The sequence below is a fragment of the Notamacropus eugenii genome, chromosome X (assembly GCF_028372415.1).
Source record: "Notamacropus eugenii isolate mMacEug1 chromosome X, mMacEug1.pri_v2, whole genome shotgun sequence".
Taxonomy (NCBI): domain Eukaryota; kingdom Metazoa; phylum Chordata; class Mammalia; order Diprotodontia; family Macropodidae; genus Notamacropus; species Notamacropus eugenii.
Genome location: NC_092879.1, coordinates 80,723,363 through 80,747,864, shown reverse-complemented (window position 1 = coordinate 80,747,864; position 24,502 = coordinate 80,723,363). Strand labels below are relative to the sequence as shown.

Below are 24,502 nucleotides of genomic sequence, written 5' to 3'. Positions count from 1 at the left end.
TATGCCTTCTCTCTGTAATCTCATCAGCTCCCATGAGATCAGGTAAATCAGTCCAAGAAACCTAAGGCAGGGGACTGTTTGCACCAACACTAAATCAACTAATCTTTTCCAAAACATTTCCTAAGGTAAACTTGGAAACTGACAAGATAGTCAGGTTTGAGTTTAATTAAATTTAATAAACAAACGCATTTTACTTTTGATTCCCATGCAAAAAGTAAACTGTAATAAGTCAGTATTTGTTTAATGAAATATAAAATGCGTCATGGTTCTGATTGGTTATCGTCTAGACCAGCCCCCTCCTTAGACAGAAGAGGAAACTGATTAGCAACAAAACCAAGACAAGATCCCAGATTCCCTGAATTTTAGCTCAATGCTTTTTCTACTACCTCCAAACTAAAACTGGGTGTTTTGTTCATAGTCCCAAGAATATTATGAAGCAAATGAGTGTCTTAGGAGAAAGTCCTTCCTCACCACCATCTCTCTTTTACAGAGAGAGCCGTATTGGTCCCATGCATATTATTCTCATTGAAGTCAATGCAGTTTCCACATGAGGGTAAAATCAGGACATAGTTTAGGGAGCATTTATAGTGTTATAGTAAGCATCCAAGTTTTCTCCTGCAATGATGTCTGCATTCTATGAAAGCATTCATCAAAGCTCTTTGTGCAAATATGCCTAAGGCCTTCTTTGTAAATCTCTGCTTTAAAGGGTCATAGAACCTAGAGCTATAACAGATAACAGAGTAGGGCACACTGGAAAGACCACTGACTCTGATGTCAGAGGATTTGTGTTCAGATTCTGAAACCTACTACCCAGGTGACCTTGGGCAAGTCACTTGACCTCTTTCGATCTCCATTTCTTCATCTTTAAAATGAGACCTTCGCTAGATGACTTCTGAGGTCCCTTCTATAAGTCCATGCATTCCCAAATTATGAGTAGTTCTAGCTGGAATAAAACATACATGGGGAGGAGGTGAGTTCTCAGTTCTAGTATCCCAAGAAAAAAAATCAATAACCATGTTAGTCCTACACCAAAGAGAGCAACATTTTTAGGAAAAGTCTACTCTTCCTAGACAGAAGGATTTCACCATTACATCTTCATACCTCAAAAGGCCTGATTGTTCCTAAGATACCAAATAAAATCCACAGAACATGGTTTGTCGTCAGTTTTCCAGAAGGCGTGTGTGATGACATGTGAATGATGCCACTCACCCAGTTCAGCAGGTACTACCAAATCATATTGGAGGAAAATGTGCAAAGAGAAAACCATAACTAATTCAGTATCCATTTTCTAACATGAATTGAAGTGAAAATTTTCACTTAAATCATTCAACTTTCAAAAACACTTGGTAGATGTGGTTATAAACACAGCCATACAAAGCAGGACTGGCTGTTCACATTCTGGTGTCAAGTGAAGGCTCTTCCTAGCTTTGAAAAGACTTCATTTTCTAAGGATCTATAAGTAGTGAACAAAAATGAACTAAATGCTTCTTCTAGTCTTTGGAGAAACTCAGGTTCAATAATTGTTGCATTCAAAGTGAAACCAAGAGAAAATGAAACCAGGGATCCAAACTTTAAACAAGAATGGTTTCATTTAATGTCTTCATACAATCCTACAATGTTAGAGATAGAAGAAATCTTGTAGTTTATCTGGTCAAGTTCTCTTATTTTGTATCTGGGGAAACTGAGGTTAAGTAAATCCAGACTCATGGCTTCAATGATCACTTCCATGGAATGGCTCCCCAAATTTGCATCTCTCTTTGGACATTTCTACCTGGATCCCCACTAGCTCCTTATACACAAACTAAACAAAGTATCATTTTGCCCAAAGCAACCTCAATTTCTGCTAATGACATCACAACTGTCTCAGTCATTATGTTTGAAATTTGAGGATTATCTTTGTCTCCTTCTTGAGCCCAATATCCTACCAATTGGTTGTGTCCTAGGCTTTCCTCTACAAGTCTCTAAGATCCTGCCCTTCCTTTCCGTTCCTACCACAAAAACTACAATTACCCCTCTCTGTGACTACGACAAAGGCCTCCAAACTTAGCTGGTATAATGCAAAGAGCACTTGCTCTGGAGTCAGAGATCCTAGGTCCAAATCCCATCTCTGACTCAAACTACTGTGTGACCTTAGGCAAGTTCCTGCCCCTCTCTGGGCCTCTCTAAAATGAGATGGGTGAACTATATGGCCTGTAAGCTTCCATCCAGCTCTGGAGCCAGAAAATTAGGGAGCAATCAGTGTATAAAAAGCTATTTACTAAGCACCTAACCGTACACCCAGCAGGCGAGGGGAGCGTGGCTTCCAAGAATTCAACAATCCCTCCCCACAAGGGCTATGATCTCCACACCTCTAATTTCTCCTTTCTTCAAATTCATTCTTCATGCGCCTATAAAATTCATCTTACTAATGGATCTCTCTTATCTTATTAGTATTTTAAAAAATTATCAAAGGTTCTCCAATGCTTCTACTGAGTAAAGTCCAAATTCCCTGGCCTGGCACACAAAGCCTTTTTGCTCCCATCCACCCATTCCAGGCTACTCTTCTTCACGTAATCCAAGTTCTAGCTAACTTGAACCACCAACCATTATAGACACATGGACCCTGTGTCCTCCTGCCTTTGTTCAGGCAACTTGTTGTCTCCTGGGTGCCACTGCCCACCCCCAACATCCAATAACTCTTCTTTAAAATTCAACCTGTTAGCTAAGATTTGAGGAAATTCTGCTCCCCCTCCCCAGCTTGAATCCATCTGCCCCTCCTCTAATTACACTCTGGCCTCTTCTATTGAATTCCATTCTACAAATATTTATTCAATGCCTCCTCCATGTGAGAAGAGAAAGAAAATACAAACATGGAAAAAAAGTCTGAATCCCTGCATCAAGGACCTTAGGTAAAGATATATCTAAGATATAATGGGAAGCGAGATTCACACACAGTCTCTATTTTTTTAGTAGAGTTGTGTGTGTGTGTGTGTGTGTGTGTGTGTGTGTTACTGTTATTTTACATAAAGTTGCATGTGAATGAATCTCCCCTCCCACACTGAAGTATGAGTTCAGTGAGGAGGACAATACTGAGGCCTTAGTCACCTGGGCAGTTCAGGCATTTCAGCCTAGATTTAGGCTAGGAGACTCTGAGATGCTTTCTGCTCCAACAAGAATCAAATCCAACAAGCATCTATTTAGTGTCTTTAACAGGAAAGGTATGCATACAAGGACCAAAGAACACAGGTCTGCACTCAGATTCTATCAAAGAGAGCCAACAAATAAACAAATTACATCTACATGAAAACGTGAGAATTGACGAACAACGAGGGAGAAAAAGAATTCGGGTTGGCTCACTTCTCTGGGGCATCAACTTCGAACACAACTCGGATTCTAGCTTTTCTTCCCTTTAAAATCGCTGCTGCTGCTGGCACCTGCCAGCTCTAGGGCCCATCATCCAGTTGGAGGCCTTTGAAATGGCCTGCTGCCCTGAGATATTTCAACTCTGCTGCCTCAGGAAGGTGCACACCAAAACTGCTGGAGCATACTGGCTGCTTCACATGCCCTGAATGGATTCGCTGAAATAAGCATAATAAATGAAAGAGAATAAAATAAAAAAACAATTTCCCACTAAGTGAAGGCTTGACTTATAGGAAGTGGCAGCTCTGATGGCCCAAGGCGTGGAATTAGTTTTGCCACTCGATAATTTGACTGATTCACTCGAGTGGCCAGAAGAGGACATTTTCTGCCTGATTTCAGGGTAATCAAGTCACCTGCTCAGCGATGGCTGGGGCCAAGTCAATCGCACTCTGCTGAGCACTGAGTGTGTGCAGTTAGTAGCAAGAGGAGAGGTTTTCTGCAACTGTATGCAAAACTACTGAGCTGTTAAGGAGAGTGGGAATGAGCTTGTTATAATGCTTCACTGTAGCAGCTTTTATATGGTATACAGAATGGGGAAGGACCAACCTGTAGGGCCAGTGGGAAGAGCATTCAATTCTGTTTCTAATAGGAAAATTGATGGTTGGAGGAGGGGGTGGGGGAGTTTCTTCCATTTGTACAGAGGGCAGTTCAGCCCCACCTTCTCATTCTGCGTACCTCTTGTCTGTCCTTTCAATAGCCATTGGAAAATAGACTGCTTCCATTAGATAAATGAGACAAATACGCACAGGATCTATGATTTCTTGGGGACTTCTCAGTGTAGGAACTCGCTCCACCAAGTCAGACTGCAACATGTCCATAACTTAGTCAACAAGTCTTAGGGAATTGCTTCAAGCATGGAGGTTAATCGACTTGGGGTTCTGAACCTTTTCTATGCCATGGCACCATTTGAGATTCTGGTGAAGTCTATGGAGCCCTTTCTCTGAATAATATTATAGCAGAATGGACTTTTGAAAATCATCTAATCCAACACATGCATTTTAGAGCTGAGGAAACTAAGGCCCAGAGAAGCAGCATGTGATACAGAAAGAGAGTTAGAACCTGGGTCCTCTAATGGAGTGGGATCACACTCAAAGAGAAATGGATCCCTGCTAGCCACACACTGACTGAGAAAACCACAAATTAACATTTTCTATGTTATACTGACTTTTTTTATTTTATTAAACATTTCTCAATGACATTTTAAAATGGGTTCTGGGAGTTTAACTCCTCTGCCAATTCCCAACCTAGCAGTCTTTCCACTGTAGGGAGTGGAGAGATAACCCTGGTGTTTCAGGTAAGCTCAGCACTCTATGCCATACCACCACTTTAAAAAACTGAATAATAATTTCAATGTCTTATATAATTTTAAATTATGTGTTTCATTCCTCCTCTAATACTAAATAGTGTGTTGAAATAGGTTTCATTCTGGGAGTTGCACTGTCTGTGTACAGTAGAAGCACAATCTACTTAAGCTTCCACACAGCTGATGGTTTAAAAAAAAAGTAAGGCATTATCCACCACAAGCTAAGGAAGAATAAGATGGCAGTGATCATCTCGGCCAAAAAAGAATAAAGCAATAGCATCTAAACTTGAATTTGGGTTCATAAAGCTAATCCTGACCCAGAATGTTGACATGCAAAGTCCGCTTCTTGTTGTCAAAGGATGAGGAACTGTCAAGAGTCCAGCACATAATGGGTACTCATGAACGCTTGAGGACAACACCAAAATCTAAGTCATTTATTTGGCTTCTCTAAGTTAAGCTCACTCTGTTCTGAAATGTAGACAGGGGTACAGAAAATATATATAACCTGAACAGGATCGGTTGGCCAGGATGAAATTGAATCCCCTCCTATATATAGGCCATAGTCACCCAAACAATGTCACCTGAATGAGTGGGGATGGAAGGAAGCAGGGAGAGCAATGAGGATATCTTACCCAGACTGAGGCAGAACCTTCACAAGGCAGGGCCAGAGACCAGCATATCACACTGGGTGCATCCTACTTTGGAAGGCATGATGAAGGAGACAGTTCAGGTACTTTCGCAGCTGCCATATAATCAGTATGTGTGCACAGGGTAGGACAGAGACTTGTCTCCCATTTCGGGAACAGTGCACTACTAATGTAGTCTCAGATGCAAGGGAGTTCAGTGAGCCAAATATCAAGCGTGGACTGTCTGGATGAGGGTTGAGCTACTCATCAGTGACATTTGGAAAACAGTTCATTTGAAAAGCATAGCTAATCAATCTTCAAATAAATTATTCCTGAAGAAATTCAGCTGGTTTTGCAATTCCCACTGATAAAGAAAAGAAACATGCCAAACATCCTTAAATTGATTCTAAATTACCACCTTTTTTCAACCCATTTTCAAAAGCAAGTCAGCTTCATGATTCAACTCCAGTCCTGTCCAGGTCTATAAGAATACCATGATTATCACACACATCTAAGAAACAGGTTCACAACTTCTCAAACCATATATGTTAGCGAAATGATAAGGTGACCTTGCCTAATCTAATACTCCTGTGTAGAAATACTTTTTCCACGTGTGAAAGCCTATGGAAGACGATCATACCTTTCATTTCTGATTTTCATCATAACTGAGAGCATGCTGTTCTGCCACAGTTTATTTAGTAATCTACCTGGATTTTTCAATTACATAAAATATCATGTAATACCAACTTTTCTTAATAAAGGCTCATTTCTAATTGAAATTCTCTAAATATGCCTCCGTACTGTGATTCACGGCATAAAGGTTTTTCTCATTATATTCTTAACTCTTCCACACTAACCTACAAGCCTTCCATTTTGATAAAGAGGATTAAAAATGGTGAATTTAAAACAAGTTACCACCTCTGTCCCTCATTATATTTGAAGACAGGAGCAATTAAACCAAATTCTTGATCATCTGTGGTTGTTGGAGGGCAGAAGAGGGGGAAGATAATATAATTAAGTATCATGTTAAGAGAGACCAAAAACTCCATTCTTGGTTTTTGACACCAATATTCTCTCAAGCTGTTGCTCCCTCACATAAGAAATATAGCTAGCATTTATATAGCACTTCAAGGTTTCCAAAGCAGCTGACATGTATTTACACCAACTTTTTGAAGGCCATTCCAGCTTCTAGGTGCAAATCACTGGCCTCCCACCATCGCAGAAGAATCAGACTACAGATGAATCAAAGGATATTATCCTTTGAATAGAAGCAACATGGAGGATGTAAGCAGATCACAGGATTGGAAGATCAGAACTCTAGAGCTTGAAAAGGCCCCAGAGGCTACTCAGTCCAACTTCTCGTTTTACAGATGAGGATACTGAGAATCAAGGAAGTTCAGTGACTTGTCCAAAGCCACATGTGTTAACTGTCAAAGGAAGAATTTGAACCCAGGGCCTCTGACTCCAACATAAGTATTCTTTCCAGTACACCATTTTATAGTGAAGGAAAAGAAAATGAGCCAGGCATGGGGCAAGAGCAAAGAGGAACAGATAAATACACATTTGATTAATATTCACAAAATATCCAGAACCTATAGAAAGACCCCCAGTATGATGGGCAGAATCTCTACGGAGGGTTTATATCGAAACATGGGAAATGAGACAGGATAAGAAAACATGGAGGGGTTGTAATCTGCCCTGTTGGAGGGAACATCTCCACAGGATTTTAAATCCATTCAAATATTCAAGTATTTCTTTCTTTCTCTCTCTCTCTCCCTCTCCCTCTCTCTCTCTCTCTCTCACACACACACACACACACACACACACACACACAAAACCAAATTATGAATCTGCAGTCGCCTTTTCTTTTCTGTCTTGTTATAGTAATATGTACAGCTTTTTGTAAATTACAAAACACTATATAACACTGTTGTTTCTTATTGTGGGTAATAGAATGAAGAATGATGTCTTTAGTGTAACATGGGATTTGAAGGTAAGGAAAGAAATTTCTAACACTCCCAGGTACCTGCAATTTTGTCAATGTGGACATTGCCTCCAGGTGCAGATGACTGCCCATCCTACAGGATTAGCCATATCTTCCCATAATTCCATGACAGAGGGTCTTCCTAGTATACTATGGCCCCTCTTTCAGCCTTCCTGGCATTCTGAGGATACCAGCAGAACATATAAGCTGTCCATCAAATATCCAGCCCTGTCATCACGCAACCAACCCCTCGTCCTTTTCAATGATACAGATACAGTTCTCTGATGGCATCCCTTAGGCTGTCACCTCCATGCTCTTTGCATGAGCCATAACTTCAGTTCTTTGGAGACTCCAATGTTCAGGGGCTCACAGATAAACATCACCACCAGAAGAAAAATGGTATTAAAAAGATGGGCCACTGTTTTAGGGAGACATTTGAGGTCATTAAAAGAACTGGACAAACAATCCAGTCTGCCTTCCTCTTACTATTCAAAGCCATTAGCAAACCTAGAACACATTTAATATGCAAGCTGTACCATTATATTAGTACTTGGGAGTGGGGGGCGGCACAGAGGGGAGATATACAACATCTCTTGGATAAATATTTGGTCCTGATTATTTCACTACCTGGACTTGCAGGTTTAAAAAAGTAAGAAATATTATTTGGTTTTGGATGTAAACTTTGTTTCATCCTAACATAACAAAATGTCAACTATACATCCCAGCAACATTCATCAATATATTAACTCTTACTTCCCTACCTGATAGCTTCTATTAATTTATTGTATTTTTATGGAGTGAAGACTGACATCTTTTTCATGGCCTGTCAGAACAACATCAAATTACATCAATAATCTAATAATAACCAAACAATCATAACACTAAGAATTATCACACAGAGCAAATATTGATTCCATTTGGATTTGGTCATTTGGGGAGCAAATGACTGGACTCCACACAAAGAAAAGCCTGGCCACACTCCTACTGAGGTCCTATTATTGGTTCAGCAAGTTATCTTCCAGAACAGCAACTCTGATCTTACTATTCACCATAAGATCTAATTCTATTTAATGTCAGCTGAATAGATCATCTCTGACAATGATGCTGCTGATTGGATGACTTCCCATGCATATAAATGTAGCTGACTGTATGACTTTCCATGTATACAAATGTGGTTTGAAAGCTGGGGCAGAAAATGGTAATATCTCCAACAAGAGACAGCAGACATGTCTTCCCTTTGGATGACAGCTGTGGCCTCTACCAATGAGCTCTTCTCCATGGCTCAGAATCTAGGACCCTATAGTACTCATGTCACCCATATCATCTCCTAGTATATAAATAGCCCAGGGAGATGGTATTGAAAAAAAATTGGCAGCAGGTTCACATAGTGATGACACCAATACTTCTATAAGGTAAGACTGCCGTAAGAAGGGAAGAGGGAACATAGGAAAATCATGATTGCAACGGGACATGGAAGAGCAGGCTTGGCCTTCACTTGATAATTCACAGCAAGGAACCTGCTAAAAGGGTCCAAGCTAGAGCCACTGAGCCTTTCTGAGAGGATCTCGTGGGGGCCACCTCACACAAGGGACCAGTTCTGGGAGGGATAAGGGAGACGGAGACTTGGAAGAGAATTCCTTCAGACTCTGAACAAGAGAAGACACAACTTCTCAAGGATAAGCAGATAAATGCTCTTTGTATCACAGAATTATGGAGTTGGAAAGGCCTCGGCAGCCATCCAATATGGCTTCATTATAACATACATAGCTGATTGTCCCAACTTTTGCTTGAAGACCTCCAAGGAGGGGGAAACCAACACTGTCTGAATCAAAATGGAATTCATGGGAATAGCCTAGCAGAGATGAAGCTAACCTTTCTCAACCTCCATAAGGCGTATTTACATGGCCATTCCCAAGTCTCTCTCCTGGCCTTCCCTCTACATTTGCTCCCTTGGGAGATCTCATCCTCTCCCATGGTTTTAATGCTCATTTTGACGAAGGTGATGGCCAAAATTATGTGTCCAGTCTTGGAGGTCACTTCTGAACTTTAGTCCCACATCATCAAATGCCTGCTGGATATCTCCCAGATTCTTCATACACATCTCAGACTTACTATGTCCCAAAACAGAAGACATTACACAAAATCCACCCTTTCCCCAAATTTCCATATTTCTGTTGAGGGCACCATCATCCTCCCAGGCACATAGGCTGGAACCTCAACATCCACCTCTGATTAGTCCTTCTCCTTTACAGTACCCAATCATTGACAAGACTGGGCAATTCTCTATCCACAACTCCTGCATCAGTCAACACCTTTCTCTTCCCTTACTCATGTTCACCTTAGTTCAGGCTCTCTTATCTCATGGCTGAACTGTTCTACTAGCTCCCTAACTGTTCTCCCCTATTCTAATATTGTCTCTCTCCAATACATTCTCCACAAAGCTGTCACAAAAATCTTCCTAAGAAGCAGCTATGACCTTGTCTTCTTTTGGCTCCAAAGTCTCTAATGGCCTCCCCATTGGCCATCAGACAAACAGAAGCTTTTTGGTTTGGCATTTAAGGCCCTCTGCAATCTGGCTCTCACTGACCTTTTCCAGTCTTTTTTCAAAACTCCCCCTTTACAAGCTCCAACCAAATTGGACTGAGTTTCTCAGAATTTCATACACCATCTCCTGCCTCCATGCTGGGTCAAATGCCTTTCTCCATGCCTGGAATTTAATCGTTCCTCATCCCCTCCTCTAAGGAAGATGGCTTTCAGCCTTTTTGCAATGTTACAGGAAATCAATTTTCCTTTCTAAGAGATTACCTATCTTGCCCAGTTCTGTGTCATCTATAATTTTGGTAACCATGGCACATATGCCTGTGTCCCTACCATAACTCAAAGTTATTTATTTGCATGCCTCCCCTCAGTTTTGACCCATCACCAGGAGGGTAGGGACTGTGATCACCAGTGTCAGCACTGGCCCATACAAAGAATAAGCATTGAAATCGTATGCATGAGTGCTCTTAGGGAGTACAGAGATCAGGAAGCTCAGACACACATAGAGAGAGAAGAGATTTGCTGTCTGGTTTTATAATGGTCTTAATATTCTTAATGGGCACAGTCCTTTTAGATCTTTTCTGGAAACAATATCAATATTAGTGCATGTAAACTATACTATCAGACAGCTGATCCCCAACCCTGCCTCTATCGTGCATTCCTCTCCTCATCCTCACTTCACAAAATGCCTATCTTACTTCATACCCATGTGTGGGTGCCACCTGATACACAAAACCTTTCCTGATCCCCCACTTACCCACCCATTAAGTAGTAAATGTTCTCTCTCACTTGAAATTATTTCATCTCATTTGGTATGTCATTTCTATCTCCTTATCCATGAGTTGGGTTTGATTCCTACAGTAAAAGAGAAGCTCCTCAAGGGCAGAAGCTGTGTCATTTTCCTTTTTATCTCCAACACCTTAAAAATCATATATAAACACAATAAGTATTTATCAAACTGAACTGTTAAACAATCAATTGCCTTGGAAAGTGCTTGTTTTTGAAATGCAGAAAGGATGACCAGAATCTCTCTCTGGATTTGGAGGTAGAAACTGTTCCTAAAAACAACAGATTTGTAAACACCAGAGAGAGGAAAGACATATGGAGGAGGATGTGAAGGTGGTCTTCTGACTTTTCTAATAGGATCTAAATCAACCATGTCTCTTCTCTTGTGGAGTCACCAGGACCCAAAAGAGCTACTTAGCTCTAAGTCCAATATTTCTTAGAAAGGCAAGACAGAGGACAAGCTGGCCTGTCACCATTTCAAATGAGTCCATCTTAAATATATTTTAAAACCACCTAAAAAGATGCCTATTAGCACTTTATTGCTTGCTCCCCTTCAATGCACACATAAGTCATGTAAGACACATTTGCCCCAATAATCATTACCCAATCAATCCCTTTCCTGAATTACCCACGTACTTGGGAGCCAATACAGGCAGATCTAGTATCATAATGTAGAACCTCTCCATGGGTCATGCAGAAGTCTGCAGGTCTTTGGAAGGAGGGAGGGGGAAGATGAACAGATGCTTGATGCTGCTTTTTCCTGTTCTCTCAATGTTCCAGGGTACCACTAGAAGCCTGAGACTGTTAATATCCTTTACACCTTTAATAGAAAATAGTAAGAAAAGCACTTTGCACTGTAGGGTTCCCTTGACAATTCCTACTTCCACTGCATTTTGTTTAATAAGTATATAGAATTTTTTGTGGATTAGCCTAACTACATGCTTTAGCTTAATGGGTTATTTCAGTAACAGCAATCCACTGTATCACAATAAAATAAAATGGTGACAGGCCAGCTTATCCTCTGTCAGGCACACTGTACACAGGAAAGCTCCATGGTGCTATTTAAATATGCTTCTCCTCCCCAGGGAAGGTAAGTAGCCATACAGGGCATTTGTTAGAGGGGTAAACCACAAGTTTCTGCAGAATTGTGGAATTTCATTTACTATTTGGTGCAAGGGAAGGGAGGGTAGAGCAGAGGGGATGGGGGATGGAGGTGGGAAAAGTAGAAATCTGTCTTCTGATAACCCAATAGATTTGGCTTCTGCATATGTGATTTGTATAAAAGAGCTCTTATTCTGGGCTGGTTTGGGGCCCGACCAGATGGAACGCAGGGCATCATGGGATATGTCATTTATCACTGTGACAGTGCGTAGGCAGCGGTGATCCTCTCACAACGGGGGTAGGGGCGGGGGGAGCTAATGCTGCAAATGTGGAGTGGCATTACAGCCGGACTGGTGGAGTTTGGCAACACTTGGACAGATTCTCATTAACTTAATCATATTAATTTATTAGCCATATATATCAAAGTAATTCACTCAAGAATTGTCACAAGGAACAATTTATAACTGTTAACAATCCCCACAGGAGAGAAGGATGGCAGCTATCCTGAAGAATGGCTTTATCCTTGCTGGAAATAAAAACTAGAATCCTATCTTGGAATGTCACTGGTCATCGGCTGGTTCTTTTCCCACCATCTTTCCCTGTGACTCAATTACTGAGGAAATGTACAAAGAAGAGAAGATAAAACTTACTGCAAGAGCAATGATAACAGTAGTTAGAGCTCATACTCACCTGGCACTTTAAGGCTGTCAAAGTATTTTATGATAGCTGATAATCTATAAATCTATTTGTCCTTCAAAATCTATTAGATTATTTCAAGGAAATCTTGTCTTCTACACACTAAAGTCTGATGCCTATATTTTAAGATCCAGTCTAATCATTATGAGTTCATATGTAATCCTGCAAGCTGATAGCACCCAAAGCATAATTCCTGTGAGATTTTGAAATCAATCAAATGTATTTCTTTCCTGAGGTCACAGTTCCTCCAGTCTCAATCTAAGTTGATCCAGAAAGCTGGAAATGAACAATAAGCCATGTAAAAGCAAGCCATGTTATGGTGGCACTGATTGAGCAGAAACCTGCTGACAGCAAAGAAGTGGGAGTGGGGAATTTACATGGGAAGGGACACTGATGAGATGGGCCCCTTGAACAAGATCGGCAGCATATGAAGGAGTTCCTGTTATTACAATGACCTCTTTAGAGTTTTCCCTTGGCAAGACAAAGTTGAAATTAAAGTCTAAAAATCATTCTCACAGCAAACTGAAAACCATCAGCAATTTGGGGAGAGCCTGGACTGCACTCAACCAATTGACTCTTACTGGGCATTAAAGAAATGATAAGAAGTTGAAGAAGATGTGCAGAGGTACTCAATGATCTACTGCTGACAGGTATCAAATGAAGAACTCTTAACTACTCACTACTACCTGGACACTGTTCACAAAAACAACCAATTAAAGTCAACCCTCACCTTGGTCTAGTTTCTTGGTTTTGGTTTTTTCCCCCTCGAATGGTACCATCTTTTATTTCTGTATATTCATGAAGTAGTGGCCTATGATCTCTAGTGCCCTCTCATGATCACTTCTGAACAAAGAGATGAACCGGACAGTAACACAAAATGCACAATGGACTGACAAGGATTCCAAAGGCACTAGACTGACTAACCTCCTACAGACGCTGTTAGTGGATTAGATAGGTATATGGTGGCTCCATTACAGTGTAGTAGAAGGTAGTTGACATTCTTGAAAAGATTTTACCACAATACTTACAGAAAAGCCCAGCATTAAAAAAAAACCAAACAAATAAACCCCGATACTTTTCAAGGGAAACTGCATGAAGTAAACACTAAAGGAATTTAAACCCAAAGTACATATTGCCTTGCTTTAGGGCTTCAGCTGAAATTTCTCTCTGGTCAAACTGTCGTAAATGATGTTTTATTTACTATGGGGCCTGTGTTAATGAATAAATGCTCATTATTTATAATATGTATATGACTTGCATACAGACAGGGTTGCTCAAGTGACTTTTTAAATACCTTTTTTTCCATAATTGGTTTAAACAATTTCTGGACTTCTTATTTATACTTTTAATTTAATAGCACCTGCCCTTTTGTAGGTGTGGCACATTAGATTTCCAATAAAATCTCAAGACATGGAGGTGACCCTGGGTTTTTTGTACTGGCTCTGGAAAAGCCAAGCAAGCTCAGAAGTTGTTGCCTCTAGGCCTGGTAATAGAGGGACTAGACATCTGTTGGCTGAATACAGGCAGAGCTCAGCCCAGGAAACATGATCACCAAAGAAGCTCTCAGGCACCATCTACTAAGGCAGAAAGTCATTGGGCTGGATGTTGGGAGAGGGAGTATGCACACCAACAATTTTTACAGATACATGAAGTACTGAACAAGTAATGGCTGCAGTATTCAGTCAGCTCTTGTGTGATAGACACAAATTCTGAATTAACCAAGTAGGAATTAAATGAGGCTTCACTGGATAAAGGCAATTACTGGGGAGGTTGGATGACCCTTTGGGGGAGATGTCATATAGGCCATTCTTGTTAGAATGGGCTCTATCAGGTAGCCTTGGAGGCCCTCTCTCTATGAGTTATTTTTTTATGAAGGTAGTATAGCAAAATAAGTTCTTTTGTCACAAAGGCAGGATGGCAGACATTATCTTCTGGGGTGGCCTTCCCCAACTGATGCTCCTGTCCCTTTTCTTGACAGCATAAGAAACACTGAATGCATCATTACATATAATGGCCACGTGCATTTTTTCCTTACCTCTCCACATCACGAGCATTCTTCTAGCTGAAACGGATATGATTAGGCATTCCAAACATACCCTCATTGCTTTCATGACCCACATATACATTCCTTCACCCCATGGAAACAAAGGGATAATTAATTGAGCACATGGTTGAAATGTGGAGCTACATACCATACAAGATTTTATGACAATGGTGCATATGACCAGTGTTTCTCCCTTCTCAGTTCCCTTCACTACCACCCCCTTCCCCAACTCAGCCCCCACTAAAGTGTTTAATGGGATTTCCTATAAGGAAATGACAATTAATAAAGAACAGAATTACTGATCCATTCGATTTTAGTCACTGCAGTGACACAACAGTTTTCATGAATACTCAAAAAAATTCAATAATGTAACCTCTAGTAAAGCTTAGAAAGCCCTGAAGGACAAGGCATTTAGATCAATATTAGTTTATTTCAACTGCTATGCAGGAGGAAGAATTACAGCTGATCATGTGATGGATTTTCTTACCTGTTGGTGAGATAAGCCCTGGTGATATGAGGCCTGGGACACCATGGGGCAGAAGGCGTGCATTTTCTTGTATGGCCACTCCCAGAGAACGTTTGGGGGGTCTTCCAGGCCTCGAACTGTGAAAACACAATAAGAAGACAGTTTAGAATACATTCTCCCTTTCAGCAATGCCTTTATCCACACTGTTAGCTTCTGAAATCATGTCTAACTGCTGAGGCTGATAGGATTTTCTATAAAAATACCATTTTCAGCCATTACAAAAGAAACCCTTTTCAGAAGATGCTTATCATTCCAGCAAACACTGATGCCATCTGAGCACAATTTCCAATTCAGATTATGCTAACATATAAGTACCTTGCAATATGGGTCACTAGGAGAGATAACTCTTGCTATAAACCCAAAGTTACCACCCCTAAAAGGCTACCTGGTAACTTCTGAATGAGTGCCAATCAGGAATATGAGAAAGATTTCAGAAGACAGAATCCATATGACATTTTAGCTCTTTTCTCGTTGTCCCAAAGATCAAGTGTAGGAAATGGCATTGTCTAGCAGACAGATACTGTGCAGAATGTACCATAATACTGGCAGCCAATGATGAACAACAGACTGCCTCCATTTTTTTTACTTCTACCAGCACCTCAGCAACCAGACCTCTCTTGGAGTAGCAGCAGCAATATAAGACATGAGCTTTTCCAATCTTGGTTCCCTTTGCTCGCACTGTAATTGGTGTTCTTGACTGCTGTCTAAGGGTTAACTGAACCCATCAAATTGAGACATCCTTCATCCTAGTCTAAACAGCTTATGAACTGCAGGCACAAAGTGTAATCCCTAATGTAGCTAAGTAAAAGGTTTTGTATCTGCTGCTTCCATCCACTGCTGTCATGCAGCTGGTGTACCTGCCACATCATTTGGGAGCTGTCACCACAACAAGCAGATTTAGAAGTCATATAACATTAGAATCAAGTTGTTTTGACGCCACCAAATGGAGAGAAAATATGACTTTCTAATGTTTGCAAAGATACTGCAGTTGCTTTGTGGGTAGGAAGGCATTTTGCAAAGCTGAATAATAGGGCCTGTGACAAAATACTGTGCAATAGTAGATTAAATAACCTGCTGTAAGAAATGTGTGAGGTTCAGATGGAGAACATTTCCAAAAATGGCTTCTGGTTCACAAAGAAATTTAAGTTAAAGCTCACTCAATCAACTTTGTATCCACAAAGCTCTCCATCAGTGTAAGACAAACTCTGCTTTTCAATGGAGACAACTTCCAGCAACCTTACACAGAGGCGCCATTACCTAGTTCATTTTTCATATGCTGTGCTACTGTTATTTTCTTTCATTGTACATCAATATCGTGTATCAATCCAACACAAAAGATTCAGGTGTGGAGGAAAGTTTTTTTCTATTTCTGACTACAATTTTATTCAACAGTTCCCTTCCCCTTCCTTATATATTTGATTCTGGGCTTACAAGAAAACCTAACCTCCCTTTGGAAATTACCTTAAATCAACTTTGGATAGATTTTGTACTTAATTTTCTACATCTACACTGCCTCCTCTCCCTCCATCCCCCAATCCCAAGAGAATACAAGATCCTTGAGGGAAGAGGTGTTTTATTTTATTTTATTTTTTTTTATTTTTGCCTTTGTATCCTTAGCACTTAGCACAGTGGCTGGCACATAGTAGGGAAAAGAGGAAGAAACATTTATCTAGTGCCTGCTCTATGCTAGGCACTGAGATAAGTGCTTTATAAATATTATCTCATCTGAACCTCATGACATCCCTGAGATGTAGGGGCTCTTATTATCCTGGTTTTACAGTTGAGGAAACAGGGAGACAGTAAAGTGCCTTGCTTGGGGTCACACAGCAAATAGGTGTCTATAGTCAAATTTGAATTCAAAGCTTCCTACCTCCAGGCCCAATGCTCTACCCACTGAACCACTTAGATGCTCCTAAAGCAGGTATTTAATAACTAGTTAGTGAATGAATGGACAGCACTTAATCTTCCTGACTTCTGGGTTTCGTAGGATGATGAGTTCTTGACTCTTACAAGGGAACAATACACTGGTAAATCCACAGGCCCTACATCCCTACAGAATCACCTTCCACTGTTCTTGCTGCACACTTTCCTTAAGTGCACTTTCCAAAACCTATCCCAGTGTGGCCATCGTCCTGACGTAAAATGTTCTAAAGGGTTTTTAGGTCAACCTTCTTTCTGGCTGCGTTGCCTCAACAATAGAAACCCTTTGCTGCTGTGTCTCCATCAGTGCAAAGGCTCTCCCATAGTTCTGCTTCCACGAACTAAGATGCTACATGTTACCTTTACTTCCACATGAAGTTATACTTTCAGAAGTGGGAGTTTTAACGTTCTCTGTCCCAAAATTCCAGACAGATCCCCGAGATGGGAAGCACTGCTGTCCCAATAGGCCCCAGAGCCTGGGAACTATCAAGCAGACCACAGAAGCTTTCATCTAGGGGCTACACCTTCTGTCCCCAAAGGCTATTTATGGATTCTACTACCATATCTGGGTTATGGAATGAGTTGCTAAACTGTAATTCACAATAGACTGGAAGTTTTAAATGTGTAAACCTGGATCTCTTTATAAAGTATGGATCTCTTTGAATCCAGAAAGAAAGCAATGTGCTTGGCTTGGGCCCATGCCTAAAATAGCATTCAGTTCATTAATGAGCTCACACCACGGGCATTCTGCCCACAGGGATAATGCCAGGAGGAAACGCAAGCTTCTCCCTCTCTCCCCTTCTCTGAATCAGTTTCAGGGAGTGTGAACACTTATGGAGTGGTGGAGACCATGCCCTATGGACTCTGAAGGCATGAATACTCCCAGCCCAGCAGAAAACTACGTAACTACATCTATAGAAAACTTGGTGAAACTTCCTAAAAGAGAGAAATGGACTGGTGCCTGGACATAGGAGTAACCCTACTGCAACCCATGTTCCCTACACACATGCTGCTATACCTTTGGATTTTAAGTCCAAATCTCTTCAAGGACCCTTTTGTTCAGGTGGAGAGTATGCCCCAGGTTTGAAGGAAATGCTTTGGGCCAACTGTTTTCATGATACAACCTAAGTTTCCTCTTCTAAAAACTACTTGCAGATAATCCAAAGGAAGCCCTCCAGTGGTGGCTCATTACAAAGTCCAGCCCCTCAAAGTTGCCTCTAAGACCCTGAGGGAAGAATTATTCAACAGTCAACCAAGCACCCAGCCTGCCAAAGCAGCAGTCTGTTATCAAAACTTTAAGTCAATCCTTAAGAGTATATTATTCTCTCTGAACAAATGACCAAGTCCTTGATCCCTCTCCTTAATGAGAAGAATGGCTGTGGAGGAGAAAGTGAGGCTGGTGACCTTGCAAAGCCCTCCCTCACTCAAATCAAAGTCAACTGCAAGTCATGTCATCATTTCCCTGATGTCATGGTCCTCTTCAAAAATGAAGGACAAACACAACCTGTGAGTAGACCGAGCTGCTTGAATGGGGACCCAGCTAGCTGGATAACTCAGCTTGCCCTCTCCCTGTCCCTCTTCCTTTCCTTCTCTCCAAAGGAAGGTAAATTTTGGTGGCCAGAAGGTGTCCAGTTAAGTTGAGGTTTACTGGCTAGCTTTCTTTTCTTTTTTTTCTCTTTTTTCTTTCTTTCTGTCTTCCTTCCTTTCTTTCTTTCCTAAAACCTGAAACCCAGTTCACTCTGAAGCCCATAGATTGGACCACAATAGGTCCCTGTCCAAGCTCCACTTAATGGCTGTCTTTTGGACTCTTCTGGTTTAGAGTGAATCTCAATGCTAACTGTTTCTCTTTGGAACGGCAACCACGAGGGTTTTGCCCTCCCAGCTGGATCATTTTTTTTCTTTTTCTAATTACAGGGGCCATCCCTTGACTACTTCTTAAGGAAGTCTACTCACTGAATGGACATTACCTCACTCTAAGTGAGTACCTGAAAAGGCCTTAGCCTAAAAGGGCAAGAGTCTCCCACTGCATCCTGGGCTGTCTCCAGTCATCCTGATGAATATCTGGTCATTGGATCCAGATAGTTCAGGAGGAGAAAGTGAGGCTGGTGACCTTGCAAAGCCCTCCCTCATTCAAATCAAAGTCAACTGCAACTCATGTCATCATTTCCCTGATATCATGGTCCTCTTTGAAAACAAAGGACAAACACAATAACCAGAAAAGAGTCTTGCAATCTTTGAAAGGTCAGAAGATTGGGAGTCCCTACCAGTGATGGTAACTGCAGCCTGAGGACAAACCAGAACACCAAAGAAAGACGGTTTAAGAACTCACACAGTACCAATTCTTTTAGGGGAATTCTAATAAATTAGAAAAAGACTCCAATGCTCCCTCCAGCAACACAGATCACAACCTATGACTTCATCAATGGTCTTCAAGGGTTACTGTGGCCAAAAACAAATCATCTTCACATGGTGACCACCGGGGGAGGTGGGGAGGGGGAGGAAAGGGGGAGAGAGAGAAAGAAAGAGAGAGTGTGAGTGTGTGTGTGTGTGTGTGTGTGTGTGTGTGTGTGTGAGTGTGTGTGTGGATGCCTCTCTGAGACTGGCTAAAACACTCATATCCAGTGCATTCGTGCACACATACTCCAACCCCCTTGGAGCTTGGTGGGACTTTCTAGTTTCTACATTGTCCTGACACAGCCTTCAGGAACCTAGGATCAAACTCTGTCACTAAAGCACCAATACCAATGTTACTACTAACAATACCAATGTTGTTACTGCTCCTGAGGGAACTCTCCAACAGTGCTCTGGGTCAAAACTCCCTCAACCCAAGGTAAGCTGCTATGCCTCCTCCTGCAGAGCACACACTCTAAATGCTCAAGGAAAAATCTGTAGAAAGTTGAGAAAGTGGTAAATGATCTTGTCCAAGCAACTTATCTGAAAGAGGTTTACTAGAACCAGACCAAAATTTACATATTAATCAAGACAAATAAATATGTGGTGATTTCACGAGTAAACTGTTATTTGGATGACAATTTAATCAGCACAGGTTGAAAGGGCCATATTGCAGCATTCTGTTTCTGCTAAAATATTGATTCAGTTACTGATTTCAGTAATGCTTTATTTTACAGGGCACAAATAACCATGTAATTACTCTTTAATTGAATGGTAATTGCTTGTTGGCAATTATTTGTTAAGTTTTCACTTTAATTACAAGGTCATTTGTGCTCTGTAAAATGAAGAGATGTCTTTTTTTTTCTTTTTAAAGTTATCTGCCCAAATGGTTGCATGAGCATGGAAAAAGAAAGTTCTACAAGGCCTAAGGCAAAGAGCCCCCTAATAATAGCGCACCTGGCATGAAACGGGTCAGACAAATCTTTGACTGCTTCAGCTTTTGCATAACTAACATGAGATAACATATTCCGAAGCCAAACGGAGGATGCTGTACCGCAGGGTCTTGATTCCCTCTGGGGTCCAGGCCACCATTCAATATACTCTACCTGGATGGTTTACTTCCAGTCAGTGTGCTTTCAAGGGACTGAAATGGTAACACAATGTCCTGGGACTAAAGAATAAACCAACTCAAAATATATTTAGTGGTGCCTTCATATTTCTGTAACAAAAGGTGATCACCGCCACTGCGTTTCTCTCAGTAGTCCACAAACTCTGTTCAGTTAACAGTCATTTAATAAGAGGGAAGTCCGTCTTCTAATGTCGATGAGCAATGACACAGTCTGTGATATACCTATTCCACTTGGTGACAGATGAGGGATACCACACTTTGATGACTAAGATTTGGAAATTTCATGTCCATGCTTTTTTATTGTGTCCTTGACCATTTATGAATGGGGGGGGGGGGGGGGGGAGGAAGAGTCTGTTGTTTCCAAAAAAAAAAAAAAGATAGCCAGTAAATAAATCAATGATCAATTTCCCAAGCCTTCCAGCCATTTAATCTAAAGCATACAGTCAACATTTGATTTAGGGAGGAATCACACATAATGCCATTTTCTTCAAAGGCAGTGGGTCCTATTACACTCAACAGGAAAATTTTCTCCCACTTTGGGAGGGAGGGAGCACACTGCTAGCAATATAGGTGTTGAACAAAGGATGTTAGCAGTTGTTTGGCTAACCCAGAACACTGGCTTAGGTTTGCCTTTTCTTGTCCATCAATGGCATTAGAAATCCTTTAAGTCAATCCCTGAACATGGTACCTCTTAGTTTTCATTGAAGAGATAGTGAAAATGGGACCAGCATTGCCTTGGCAAGTCTGATTTACCTACTTGGAAAACTGCTGCTGAGTGGCAGCTCACTGGAGGGCTGGCCTTGAATGCAGGACACCGTGTGTTCAATTCCCCCTGACACATCAGCTGTGTGATCACAAGCAAATCCCTCAACCTCTTAGGGTAGCAGACATAGGAAGCACCTATCTCCCATCAGTGGACAGAGTAATTACCTACCAAATAACAAGCATTTATCAGGTGACTACTATGTGCAAGGCACTGTGGAAGGTCCTGGGAAGAGAAGTAAAAAGAAGGAAACAAACCCTGCTCACAAGGGGAGAGATAACAAATACATAGACAAGTACATAGAGCCTAAAGGGGAAAAAAGAATAAATCCAAAGGAATACAAAATAAGTTATTATACCCTCCAGATATGCACTATGTCTGACCCTGGGCAAGTCACTTAACAGCTCTTAGCCTCTGTTTCCTCATCTGTAAAATGGGAATAATAATAACACCCACCTTGCAGCACTGTTGAGAGGACCAAGATGGTAAAAATGTATATTACTTTATAAACTTGTAAGGGCTATATAAATAATAGCTATTATTGGGATTATTACTATCATTTTTATTATGATAACTATTATGTAACTTAGATCAGAAGGATGAATAGTTGTCAGGAGAGGAGATTTCATGCAAAAGACGGTAGCTGAGTCCCATGTTAAAGGAAGAGAGACTCTATGAGGTGGAATAAGGAGGAAGTGCATTCCAGGCACATGGAACAGTCATTTCAAAAGAGAGTCACATGTGAGGAACAGAGAGAAAGCCAGTTATGCTTGATCACAAAGTGTGGGAAGGGGAGGAAAATCCAATAATCTGGAAATAAAAATCTGCGACTAGATTATATATGTCTTCCAAAGGGAGATAGAAGAGTTTCTATTTTATCTTAGAGTTAATAAGGGAGTGGCTGACATTGGTTGAGTGGGGGTGTCACATGATTAGACCTGGGCTTAAGGAGAATCATTTTGGCAGCACTGTGTGGGATGGGCTAGTTGGGGAGAGACAGGGACACCTACATGGAGGCTGTGGCAGACAACAGGTGATACAGACAAGAACTGTGGTAGTGGCTGGGATCAAAAAGCAAACCAAAAAACCCCAAGACTCATCCTGCAGCTTCCACCGCCACTGTTCACTTCAATAAGACTTCTTTCTCTCCAGTACAGCCTAACTTTTAATAGCATCATGGATTAATAATAACAGCCTCTTAGGTCTGGCATTTATTATACCAATTCAAGGATGCCAATGGTTGTTAAACTCTACTTGACCCTCTGAGATTAAGAAGAAAAACAAGCTTGGACCTTTCACAGCAACTCATTTCCACGTTACCTCTGTGCTGGCTGTCTCTGAGATCCCATCCAACTCTGCCCAATTTAGGGTACCAGGACTCTATCACACGTGATCGTATTAGAAATCTGATCAAAGGGAGGAAGAACAGTCCATTCAGCAACAGGGGAAAAGTTATCCATGCCAAATGGGCAATTAACATTAATCACATATGAAGTTGTTTAAACTGATAAGTAGAGCCTAGTCACTATGGTAACTTTAAAAAATGTTCAGTGGTGACTCTCTCTATCGGTTCTTAGCACTATGGGAATTCAAAGGTTGGCTCAGAAGGTCTGAAGAAGTATCAGTGCCAAGCCCTCCTCTAACCCCCCAAGCCATAACAACCCTCAAGATGCAGAAGCAATTATCCTCTAGCTTGCTGACCACTAACCAACTAGGTCTTAAAAGGCACAGCCATACACTGTAAAACCACCAACACCAAGGCCCTTTTTAAAGGACGGAAGATACGCAGGTTGTCCCAAAAGTCTTTGTGCAGTTTAAAGCCATTTAAAGCTCAAAACTGCACTAAGATGTTTTTAGATAAGTTAAGAAAATGATCTTTAACAATGCAACATAGATTTGGAAACTCAGAGCTAGATCTGTTTTTAAACTATGCAGACCTGCCTTGAGGTTTATACGTAAAGTTCATATTTCTACATTTCTAAGTTAACTCACAAAAGAGCTCTCTCACTCATGGAGAGAAGTCCCACACCAGGAAGGTCCCCTCCTCCTGGAGTACATCCCACCCTGTCTCAGCACTTAAGATCTCCTGGTAAAAGGACATGTCCAAGGACACAGAGCTAACAAGGGTCACCTAAGTACCCACAGCCTCCAGCAACCTAGGCCTCTCTAATCTTGGTATGATTGTCAATAAATTGAATTGTTTATACCTAACATGCTTAAGACGGTTTCTAGTTCCTTAAAAAAGCAATTTTCCTTTAATAATGAAAGAAATCTGACAGAAGAGATCCTTTCAGGGTTGACAGAAAGCATCACTCCATTTCTGTGACTCACCAGACCATTCAATTCGATGTGTTCAAGACCCAGTGAAGCACCTTTGGCCAAGTTTCCTTTTTGGTCTGGAAACCACCAAGTCCTAAGGCAGGCCTCAGCACACATGCTGGGCTGACCTGCTGAAAGCTCTGTGTTGGCCACTCTAGTTCTCAACCACAGCCCCTTCTTCATCTGCATGGCCAGATCCCATGACCAGCAGAAAAATCAGTGGGCCTCAGTTAGCCAAATAATCCCTGACACTAGCAGACTAAATAACTCTCTTCACCCCTAGAGATATAACCCATAGCTGTTGGATGCACTGTGTTAGAAACAAGGATATGCTTGAACTCGCAGGGAATGAACCCACAGAATCACAGATCACAGAATGTCAGAGTTGGAAGGCACCTGAGAGGTCATGTAGACTGGGAGCTAACCGGGCCCTTAGAAGCCACCCAGGCCCAAATCCCCTCATTCTGCAGAAACTGCAATGGAGTAGAGATGGGGGGGGGGGGGGGGAGAAGAGCAAGCACTCATTGGGGATGGGGGGAGGGGATTGACATACTGCCCAAGCAGCAAATGGTACATCCAGGATTCCAACCCAGGCCTCAGACTCCATACCACATGCTCTTTCTGCTGTACAAAGCTACCTTTCTTTTCCTTCTCAAACTCTTCTTCCAACTTACTGTATTTAGAGAAACTTGGCTCCAGAAGAGACCACATCCTTTAACCATCTTCTCCATTAAAGAAGTGCCCCAGCATCTTTGGACTACGTGGAGGAATCATCAAATGTCACAATAGGAAGGGGCCTCCTTATGATCTAATCCAACCCCAAATGTTAAAAAGGGATCTGATTCATACTCTAATATCCCTGACAACTGGTCATTGAGACTGCTGCAAACCCTCCATTGAGGGAAAACCCTAACCTCCTAAGGCCACCCAAACCACTTTAAGAGGCGGTTGTTATCAGGAACGTAGGTAAGGTGCTA

The 24,502-nt window shown here is 41.4% G+C and overlaps 1 protein-coding gene across 3 annotated transcripts in view; it reads right to left on the bottom strand.

Moving 5' to 3' along the window:
* Positions 1–24,502, bottom strand: part of DACH2 (dachshund family transcription factor 2) — a 412,262-nt gene that overhangs the window by 188,337 nt on the left and 199,423 nt on the right. For all 3 annotated transcript variants that reach the window (XM_072626181.1, XM_072626182.1, XM_072626183.1), the window contains exon 2: positions 14,965–15,080. In XM_072626181.1, the coding sequence (XP_072482282.1) occupies positions 14,965–15,080 (116 nt within the window). The remainder of the gene's footprint in view (positions 1–14,964; positions 15,081–24,502) is intronic.